General features: G+C 32.3%; 1 protein-coding gene across 5 annotated transcripts in view; it reads right to left on the reverse strand.

Moving 5' to 3' along the window:
• sima (HIF-1 transcription factor component sima) overlaps positions 1-12,217 on the reverse strand; it is a 517,365-nt gene that overhangs the window by 433,915 nt on the left and 71,233 nt on the right. For all 5 annotated transcript variants that reach the window (XM_075292452.1, XM_075292451.1, XM_075292450.1 and 2 more), the window contains 5 exons: positions 7,320-7,507; positions 6,910-7,250; positions 6,622-6,846; positions 654-820; positions 482-588 (listed from right to left, as the gene is read on the reverse strand). In XM_075292452.1, the coding sequence (XP_075148567.1) occupies positions 482-588; positions 654-820; positions 6,622-6,846; positions 6,910-7,250; positions 7,320-7,507 (1,028 nt within the window). The remainder of the gene's footprint in view (positions 1-481; positions 589-653; positions 821-6,621; positions 6,847-6,909; positions 7,251-7,319; positions 7,508-12,217) is intronic.

The raw sequence follows: 12,217 nt of genomic DNA on the forward strand, positions 1-12,217 counted from the left end.
GTATACTGGCTACCTAGTTGTTTTTTTTTTTTGGCAAAGGACGAGCAACCAACAAATTGGATGACATAGCATCTTAGACATTATGTGAACAAATCCGTGGAAGAGAAAGATGTAGTCTCATGGCATGAAGAATAACAATCCGCTCTAGGATATTTTTCCATCTGCCCATCAGCTCTGATTACTGAGGTAATTAGTAAAACATTATTTTGTAATTTATTTAATTTAAAACACATTAATGAATTGCAATAAGAGAAACAGAAACAGAGAAAGAGAGTCGAGGAAAATTGCATCACATAAAATAAAATCTCATAAATAATTTATTGTCTGACTTGCACACTCGAATTGTTTGAATTAAGTTTTTCTTGTTAGTTTTTATTTTCCAATTCGCGGCAAAATAAAAACATTCAACCGCTATAAAAACAAAGTTTTGAATTGTAGTCAATTATGAAGACGCAGAAGAAGGAGAAAACAATGCACTTACCATTTTTAAATGTCACCATTAAACTGTCGGAATCAATGCCATGATGGCAATTGAATAGAGATGTCTCAAGTAAATCTTCAGGTTTATAACCCAATAAATTAAACATTCTGAAATTGTTAGGAAAAAAACATGTTAGTGAGTAATTCTTTTAATTACCTAGAATAACACTTACTTGTCATCAACGTATACGAATTTCATATCCAACGAATGTTTTGTTAGAAAAGTGGTGCTGCCCAATGGTATTTCAATGTTTGAAGGATGTGGTATCGGTCTGCCCATAGCTACCAACACACGATCACCTTTTGTATTCACCACCAAGTGACCGGTAATGTGGATAACCTGAAAATAAAAAAAATTATATTATTTTCTTGTTTAATTAAATTAAAATTTATTATTGTTTTGTTATTTAATTAAAGAAATGTAAATAAAAACTAATTCAGATCATCCTAAGTGGTATTTTGAACCCAAAAACATGGAGTATATTAAGGTAGAAGAAGTAAGGAATGTATAAATTCGGGCGGGACCGACTATGTTATACACTTCACCACTTTGTACACAGAAAAAAATTTCACGAAAATGTTTCAATTAAAATTTTAATTGAGTTTTAAAAAATATTCAATTAAAAATTTAATTGATTCAACAAATTTTTTAATTGAAACAAAAATCAATCACAAAAATTAATAGTATCAATTAATTTTTTAATTGAATCAATTAATTTTTAATTGACCTTCAATTAATTTTTTTAATTGATACTATCATTTCTGTGATTGAAGACATTTCAATTAAAAAATTAATTGGATCAATTAATTTCGTGATTGAATCAGAAAAATTTTTTTTTGTGTGTACACCAACATTTTTGATACCATCTCAAATCCTTCAAATTTGTTGGGAGTTATATAAAGGTTTATATACCCATATACATGAGTTTATATCTGAACCGATTTGGACAAAATTTCACCCGCCTAACGCCTTGGGACGAAACTCAATATTAGTAAAAAAAAAACAAATAAGGAAAGTCTAAAGCCGGGCGGGACCGACTTTATTATACCCGGCACCACTTTGTAGATTCACATTTTTGATACCATATCAAATTCGTCAAATGTATTGGGTCCTATATATAGGGTTTTGCCCCAAATGCCTGACTCGATCCGAACAAAATTTGTTAGACTTCTACCACATATATAGACTTAAAATTTAAGTCGGCTAATGCTCTGGGGTGGAACACTATGTTAGTAAAAAACAAGTAAGGAAAGTCTAAAGTCGGGCGGGGCCGACTATATTATACCCTGCACCACTTTGTAGATCTAAATTTTCGATACCATATCACATCCGTCAAATGTAAAGGTTTGTCCCAAATACATACATTTTAGTATCTCTCGATCTGGACAGAATTCGGTAGACTTCTACAAATTCTATAGACTCAAAATTTAAGTCGGCTAATGCACTAGGATGAAACGCAATGTTAGTAAAAAAAATATGGGAAAGATTTAAATCTGAAGCAATTTTAAGGAAACTTCACAAAAGTTTATTTATGATTTATCGCTCGATATATATATATGTATTTGAAGTTAAGGAAAATTACAGTCAGTTTTACAACTTTTCGACTAAGCAGAGGCGACTTTACAAGGAAAGTGTTGGTATTTTGACCATTTTTGTCGAAATCAGAAAAACATATATATGGGAGCTATAGCTAAATCTGAACTGATTTCAATCAAATTTGGCACACATGACTATACTACGAATTGTACTTCGTGTGCAAATATTTGAACCAAATTGAACCAAAACTCTGGCTTCTAGGACCATAATAGTCCATATCGGGCGAAATATATATGGGAGCTCTATCTAAATCTGAACCGATTTCAATCAAATTTGGCACACATGACTATACTACTAATTGTACTCCTAGTGCAAAATTTCAACCAAATTGGGCCAAAACTCTGGCTTCTGGAGCCATACAAGTCCATATCGGGCGAAAGATATATATGGTAGCTATATCTAAATCTTAACCGATTTCAATCAAATTTGGCACACATGACTATACTACTAATTGTACTCCTAGTGCAAAATTTCAACCAAATTGGGCCAAAACTCTGTTTTCTGGGGCCATATAAGTGCATATGGGGCGAAAGATATATATGGGAGCTATATCTAAATCTAAACCGATTTCTTCCAAAATCAATAGGGTTCTATTCTGACCCAAAAAAGGAACACGAGCCAAATTTGAAGGCGATTGGACTTACATTGCGACCTAGACTTTGATCACAAAAATGTGTTCACAGACAGACGGACGAACGGACGGACAGACGGACATGGTTATATCGACTCAGGGAACCACCCTGAGCATTATTGTCAAAGACACCATATGTCTATCTCGTCTCCTTCTGGATGTTACAAACATATGCACTAACTTATAATACCCTGTTCCACAGTGTGGCGCAGGGTATAAATATAGGAAACATTTAAATCTGAAGAAATTTTTAGGCAACATCGCGAATGTGTATTTATGAGCTGTCGGTCCATAAATATGTACTAGAAATATAGGAAAAGTCATTTTTAAAAGTTTTCAATTTAGCAGTGGCGATTTTACAAGGAAACTGTTGGTATTTTGGTCATTTTTGTTGAAATCAGAAAAACATATATATGGAAGATATATCTAAATCTGAGCCGATTTCAACTAAATTTGACATATATAGTTACAATGTTAATTCTACCCTCTGTGCAAAATTTCACATAAATCGGATTACAACTCTAACCTCTATGTCATATAAGCGAAAATCAGGGGAAAGATATAATGGGAACTATATCTAAATATGAACCGATTTTAACCAAACTTGGCATGCATACCAAGAACGCTAATTCTACTCCCTATGCAAAGTTTCACGTAAATCAGAGTAAAACTTTGGCCTCTGTGGTTATATGAGTGTAAATCGAACGAGGGATATATATGGGAGCTATATCTAAATCTGAACCGATTTAAACCAAAATTGGAATGCGTATCCAGAACGTTAATTCTACTCTCTGTACAAAATTTAGAGCAAATCTGGCTGAAATTCTGGCGTTTGGGGCCATATAAGTGCGTATCGGGCGAAAGATATATATGGGAGCTATATCTAAAACTGAACCGATTTCTTCTCAAAACAATAGGGTTCTATTCTGACCCAAAACATATACTTGTGCCAAATTTGATGTCGATTGGACTAAAATTGCGACCTAGACTTTGATCACAAAAATGTGTTCCCAGACAGACGGACAGACGAATATGGCTATATCGCCTCAGGGGCCGGCTCTGAGCAATATTGCCAAAGACACCATATGCCTATCTCGTCTCCTTCTGGGTGTTGCAAACATATGCACTAACTTATAATACCCTGTTCCACGGTGTGGCGCAGGATATAAATATTGCAAATACCCTACGAGAAATTGATGTAAATTGCCAGCGACGGACCTATCACAGGACTGTCACCAGTGCCGCAATTTTTAAATAGTCATTATTTATTGATTTCCATACTCACTTGATATAAAATTCTTATTGGATCTACACAACTAGTGCAATAAAATTATCATAATAACCTATTGTTCATTCCTAAGAGAGAGAGAGATTCCGAAGAGTTTGTCGGAGGAGACTGGTTCATGAGTGATGCTCCTACTAAATTGCCCCCAGGAATGTATCCTTTGGAATGAGTCCAAGACGTGTAAATTTACCCCTTCTATGAGAAATCCTTGTTAAAATTACTGGTCCCTTTCATACGTTTTGACCAAAACTAGAACTGGTCCATACACACCAGCGACTAGTCCTGTATCGGTCCTGTGGTTGATCTATTTCGCGTAGGGTATTTTTTAAAGCTTAAGCCATTTTCATGCAATTACGGAAAAGTGCATTTATAATTAATCGGACGAAACGTATTAGAGGAATAGATGCATTTGAGCCTTTTCAAAAATTTTGCTACTTATGAGTGGCGATTTTACAAGGATATCGATTAGATCTCGCCAATATGGCGGTCAATTGGGGTTTTGTGACAATATTTGGTCAAATCTAGCGACATTTAGATCTTAAGGGTTATGTCGAAAGTGTGTCATTACTGCACCACCCAAACAAAAAATACTTTGCCCCGGAACGAAATTTTAAACAAACGAAATTCCCCCTTCCAATAAAGTATTTTCTTTTAGAGCTAATAAATCAGGGTTGATAAAGTTTACACTTTTGTGCTCTTTTTGATACATTGATACATTTCGACTGACAAAAGCAACGTTCCACGACCGCGAGCCATTTGGTACTTTTTCATCACAATTACTCTATATAGAGTTATTCTGCCCTAAATGTGAGCGTTTCTCAGATATCAACTCAACAATTATAAATTGCGGACATTGAAGAAATAAATATGTTCCAAAATGAGGATATTTTAGATTTTATTACAGGATCTCAACATTTTAGAGAGGAATTTTGGCTATACCACATTCGTCCGCAAATGTGAAACGTGCACAAAAAAAAATTCTGATTCAATAACGAAATTAATTGATCCAATTAATTTTTTAATTGAAATGTCTTCGATCACAGAAATGAGAGTATCAATTAAAAAATTAATTGACAGTCAATTAAAAAATTAATTGATCCAATTAAAAAATTAAGTGATACTATTAATTTGTGTGATTGATTTTTATTTCAATTAAAACATTTGTTGATTCAATTAAATTTTTAATTGAATATTTTTATTTTTCAATAAAGACTTCAATTGGAAAAATTTTCGTGAAATTTTTTTCTGTGTGTAATGCGATGTTTTTCCACCACACTGAGGAAAAGAGTATTATAAGATAAGATAGTGTATGTATTTGAAACGCCCGGAAGGAGACGAAATACACAAATGGTTGCCACAGTTGGTAGAATTTTACAAAAAATGGTAAATTTTTTACTGTTTTGTAGATTGGTAGAATTCTTGCTATTCATAAATTTTCTATTTAAATAAACTTTTGACAAAATTTTCTATAGAAATAAAATTTTGATAAAATCTTTTATGGAAATAAAATTTTTACAAAATTTCCTATAGAAAAAAAAAATAAAACAAAATTTTCTATGGGAATAAAATGTTGACAACATTTTCTATGGAAATAAAATTTTGACAAAATTTTCTATGGAAATATTTTGACAAAATTTTCTATGGAAATAAAATCTTGACAAAATTTTCTATATAAATTTTTCTAAAAATGTTGTATAGAATTAAACTGTACACAAAATTTTCTATGGAAATAGAATTTTAACACAATTTTCTATGGAAATAAAATTTTGACACAATTTTCTATGGAAATAAAATTTTCTTTGAAAAAATAAAATTGGCAAAATTTTCTATAGAAATAAAATTTTGAAAATTTTTTCTATAGAAATAATATTTGTTGTTGTTTTTTGATTTCAGCTTAAAACCATGCATTGACTAAGCTACAAGTGTAGCTTAACCAACAGAGGAAAAGAATGTTTGTGAAATTTATTTGGGCAAAGCCCTATAGACTGCAAGATGGTTGGATGAACGCACGTTTCGGAATTACCACATTCCTAATCAGCATCGTCTACTTGCAGCAAAACTATCAACCAATTATCAGAATAAATTCAAGCAGTTCATTAAACCCAACAATGAACCACACTTGAACCTTCCGAAAAAAGGTTTTGCATGATAGCCGGCTTATGTCGAAATAAATTCGTACAAACATATCTCTTTTCCTATACCACTGTCAAATGATCGATTTGAGTGCAGTTGGCTGGGTTTATTTTGAGCGTGCTTCCTCTTTTTCTTTCATTCGTTTTGTTTTTTATTGTTGGTTTTGTTCTTTAAGCATTGTTGTTGGTTTTTTGATTTCAGCTTAAAACCATGCATTGACTAAACTACAAGTGTAGCTTAAAATATACCACCGCAGGAAAACTTTTTGGTGTTCTGTCGAAAATGGATTTTTTTCACTGACTCACTAAACAGCACTAGATCATTTACTCTGACGAATTTCTAAGTCATCCGGAAGGCTCTCTAGATGCTTTCTCTACTTGTATCCTTAATATTTTCCTTTTCTATACAAATCTAATTACTACTTAAATCTAGTCGAGATATAATAGAGATATAGGTTCGTATGGCAGTCCAAATTATAACTTTACTCCAACCCACCTTGTAAGAGGCACTCTTGATATTAATGCTACGACCACGACTGGTTAGAGTGCATTTCAAGCGAACAAATAAATCACGGTGATCGGTGGATATGCCCTCCTCCAGCATATGTTCATCTTTGATTTTATCCATTAGACCATTACGTTTGATATTAAGAGCTTCTTTGAGCTCGGCATGATCGCACTGGTGGGCATATTCCCATATCTGTTGGCCCAACATATCAATCTGAAATAAATAAAACAAATATTACGAAGACATTCTGCGATATGCTATGCTCACATTACTTACCTTTGATATACCCAAATAATCGCTAATATTATCGGTGACATAGGTAATATCTCCATCATTAGAGAGTATCAAAAGGAAACCATCTAGGGTTTGTTTCAATAAACGAGCTGATTCGATGGAATCTTCCTCTTTTGATTCTTCTTCTGTGGAACCATTTTCTTTTGGCTCTTTTTCCTCATCAGAATTTTGTTGGGAATCGGATTGTGATTCCGAATCATTGGTAGCATCAGAAGAGTGGGCATCTTCTTCATGATCGTCCTCTTCATGTGATTGGCTTTCTCCATCATCTTCTGCGGTGAAAGGAACTTTAAGATCACCACATAAGGCTTGGATTTTGGGAACTGAAAAATTGAATGCAAAAGTTTTAATAAAATCGATTTTAGATTCTGTTTTCGGATATCAATACTTACACATTTTTAGCATATCGCGAACTTTCAGATAGGCTATGGCAATACGCATAACAGAGGCTTTGTCAAGTTGTTGAACATCTTCTTTTTTCAGGGGCAGCACCTGGGCCAAATCTTGGAAAATTTCTGTTTCACGAGATCGCCGGCATCGGGCAGCATCACGTGAACGTTCTTTACGCTTTTCATTGTTCCTGAAAATGACAATAAGGAAAATAATTTATTAATGAAAGTGGATTTAAATGTTAATGTTTTTATTTGTTTGCTTATAAATTATAAATTTAATTTTCTATAGAAATAAAATTTTGACAAAATTTTCTATAGAAATAAAATTTGGACAAAATTTTGTATAGAAATAAAATTTTGACAAAATTTTCTATACAAATGAAATTTTGACAAAATTATCTATTCTTACAAAATTTTTTCTAGAAATAAAATTTTGACAAAATTTTCTCTAGAAATAAAAATTTGACAAAATTTTCTCTAGAAATTAAATTTTGACAAAATTTTCTTTAGAAATAAAATTTTACAAAATTTTCTATAGAAATACAATTTTGACAAAATTTTCTATAGAAATAAAAATTTGACAAAATTTTCTATAGAAATAAAATTTTTATTGTTGTTTTTTTGTTTTTTGATCTCAGCTTAAAGCCATGCATTGACTAAACTACAAGTGTAGCTTAACCAACAGAGGAAAAGTATGCTTGTCAAATTTATTTGGGCAAAGCCCTATAGACTGCAAGATGGATAGAGGAAGCACGCTCAAAAACAAACCCAGCCAAATACATACAAATCGATGATTTGAGTTTGGCAAAGGAAAAGAGATATGCTGGCAAATTTGTTTAGGCAGTAGCCGACTATCAAACCCTTTTTCGGGAGGTTCAAGTGTAGTTCACGTTGGGTTGAGTGAATTACCCGAATTTATTCTGATAATTGGTTGATAGTTTTGCTGCAAGTAGAGGATACTGATGAGGAATGTGGTAATTCCGAAACAGCTGTACATCCAACCATCTTGCAGTCTATAGGGCTTTGCCCAAATAAATTTGACAAGCATACTTTTCCTCTGTTGGTTAAGCTACACTTGTAGTTTAGTCAATGCATGGCTTTAAGCTGAGATCAAAAAACAAAAAAACAACAATAACGATTGAAGAGAAGCCAACAATAACAAACAAAAGAAATAAAATTTTGTCAAAATTTTCTATAGAAATAAAATTTTGTCAAAATTTTCTATAGGAATAAAATTTTGACAACATTTTCTATAGAAATAAAATTTTGACAAAATTGTCTATATAAATAAAATCTTGACAAAATTTTCTATAGAAATAAAATTTTGACAAAAATTTTCTATAGAAATAAAATTTTGACAAAATTTTCAATAGAAATAAAATTTTGACAAAATTTTCTATAGAAATAAAATTTTTACAAAATCTTCCATAGAAATAAAATTTTTACAAAATTTTCTATAGAAATAAAATTTTGACAAAATTTTCTATAGCAATAAAATTTTAACAAAATTTTCTATAGCAATAAAATGTTGACAAAATTTTCTATAGAAATAAAATGTTGACAAAATTTTCTATAGAAATAAAATTTTGACAAAATTGTCTAACATATAAAAAAAATCTTGGCAAAATTTTCTATAGAACTAAAATTTTGAGAAAATTTTCTATAAAATAATAAAATTTTGACAAAATTTTCTATAGAACAACAAGACAAATTGGTTTGAGAATCTCACAGACAAAACCATACCAACTAATTTTAAATGGATGCTTTCGCTAGGATCAAAGTTTTCTCTTCCGACAACAACTTCCTTCCCTTTGTTTAATGTTATTGCTGAAGGCGATGAGTGCATTCAAACATTGGACAGTAAGGAAGAGCAAGAGAACGCGAGAATACGTTTAGTGTCTCTTATAAAGGGTGGTTAAATTGTAAGGGCCGATGTTGAATGTGAACCACACCTAAACGCCAAGTTTTTTTTCCGAATTTTATTTGACATTTCTCTATTTCAGACTTACTCAATTTGAACCATGGAGAGATACACAATCCAACAACGTGTTAAAGTTATCCAGACTTATTATGAAGGGTAAGATCAATTTTCGAAGAAAATCTTCTTCAGTTATGAGGCACATTTTCACCTCAGTGGATTCGTCAATAAACAGAATTGCCGCATTTGGGCAAATGAGAATCCAAGAGTGATTGTCGAAAAACCAATGCACCAACAAAGAGTGACTGTTTGGTGCGGTTTATGGGCTGGCGGCATCATCGGGCCGTATTTTTTCCAAAATGAGGCCGGTCAGGCAGTTACTGTGAATGGTGTTCGCTGTCGTGAGATGATAACGAACTTTTTATGGCCCGAATTGGAAGATATGGATGTGGACGATATGTGGTTTCAGCAGGACGGTGCCACTTGCCACACAGCTAATGAAACAATGGCTCTTTTGCGCAACAAATTTAATGGCCGTGTTATCTTACGTAATGGCGATGTCAATTGGCCGCCAAGATCATGTGATTTGACACCGTTGGATTTTTATACCCTTCACCACTACTGTGGTACAGGGTATAATAAATTTGTACATTTGTATGTAACGCCAAGAAATAATTGTCATAGACCATCTTTTAGTATACCGATCGGCTTAGAATTAAATTCTGAGTCGATTTAGCGATGTCCGTCTGTCTGTCTGTCTGTCCGTCCGTCTGTCTGTATATGTAATTTTGTGCACAAAGTACAGGTCGCAGTTTATGTCCGATCGTCCTCAAATTTGACATAACGTCTTTCATTGGGTAGAAAACAATCGCTATTGATTTTGGAAAAAATCGGTTCAGATTTAGATATAGCTGCCATATATAGTTATCACCGATTTGATCATAATTCACGCATTTTTGAACCGACGTTCTTCAAATTTTGTACATCTGAATGTTTTGTCAGTCCCGTAAAAACTTCCAAATATCAGCTAAATCGGTTCAGATTTATATATAGCTCCCATATATATCTTTCGTCCGATTTGGACTTATATGTCCCCAAAAGCGAGAGTTTTGCCTTGATTTGCTTCAAATTTTGCACAACGAGTACGTTTAATGGTATCGTTAATTGTGCCAAATTTAGTTGAAATCGGTTCAGATTTAGATATAGCTCCCCTATATATCTTTCGTCCGATTTTGACTTATATGGCCCCAAAATACCCGAGTTTTGCCCTGATTTGCTTCAAATTTTGCAGAACAAGTACGTTTAATAGTATTGTTAAGTGTGCTTAATTTGGTTAAAATCGGTTCTGATTTAGATATAGCTCCCATATATATCTTTCGCCCGATTTGGTCTAATATGCCCACAGAGGCAAAAGCCAGAGTTTTGCTCTGAGTTGCTTGAAATTTTGCACCAGGAGTACGTTTTATAGTATCGTTAATTGTGCAAAATTTAGTTGAAGTCGGTTCAGATTTAGATATAGCTCCCATATATATCATTCGCCCGATTTGGTCTAATATGCCCACAGAGGCAAAAGTGCTACACTGATTTACGTGAAATTTTGCAGAGGGAGTAGAATTGAACTTGAAACTTTGCACAGGCAGTAGAATTAAGGTTCTGCATATGCGTGTTTATTTTGGTTGCAATCGGTTCAGATTTTGATATAGCTCCCATATATATCTTTCGCCCGTTTTTCCGTCATATGACCACAGAGGTCAAAGTTGTTATCCGATTTACGTGAAATTTTGCACAGGGAGTAGATTCAGTTACTATGTTGAATCTACTCCCTGTGCATGTGAAATTTGATTGCAATCGGTTCAGATTTCGATATAGGTTCCATGTTTTTCCTATTTAGGCAAAACTGGCCGAAATACCCACATGTTCCTTATCAAATCGCCACTGCTAAGTCGAAAACTTTTCAAAATGACTCACATTTTTCTATTACTCTAATACACATCTGTCGACCGATAAATCATAAATACACTTTTGCGAAGTTGCCTCATAATTGGTTCATATTTAAATGTTTCCCCTATTTTTTACTAACATTGTGTTCCACCTCAGCGCATTAGCCGACTTAAATGTAAAATCTATAAGTATTGCAGAACTCTGTACAGATCTGCTCAGATATACAGAATCTATGTGTATGGATTACACATATGGGCATTGTATGGACATTGGACGGATTTGATATGGTATCGAAAACGTGGACTTACAAAGTGGTGAAGGGTATAATATAGTCGGCCCCGCCCGACATTAGACTTCCCTTACTTGTTTTTCTTTGGGGTTATTTGAAAGAAAAGGTGTACGTCAATAAGCCAGCAACAATTCAAGAGCTAAAGCATGAGATAATTTGGCACATTAACGGCATAAATAGAACCCCCATTATGCCTCAGCGTCATCGAAAATTTGGAGCATCGGATGGAGGTGTGCCACCGAGGTCGCGGCGCCCATTTGGGCGATATTTTGTTCCATACATAATTGAGTAATACCAATATATCATAATAAAATAAAATTACAATAATTTCCTAAATAGTTTGTGTTTTATTCAAAATCAACATCGGCCCTTGAAATTTTAACCACCCTTTAAATATATATATATATATATATATATATATATATATATATATATATATATATATATATATATATATATATATATATATATATATATATATATATATATATATATATATATATATATATATATATATATATATATATATATATATATATATATATTTATATACATATATATATGTATATGTTTATATATATATATATATATATATATATATATATATATATATATATATATATATATATATATATATATATATATATATATATATATATATATATATATATATATATATATATATATATATATATATATATATATATATATATATATATATATATATATATATATATATATATATATATA

The sequence above is a fragment of the Haematobia irritans genome, chromosome 1, assembly GCF_050003625.1.
Source record: "Haematobia irritans isolate KBUSLIRL chromosome 1, ASM5000362v1, whole genome shotgun sequence".
In the NCBI taxonomy this organism is placed as follows: Eukaryota; Metazoa; Arthropoda; class Insecta; order Diptera; family Muscidae; genus Haematobia; species Haematobia irritans.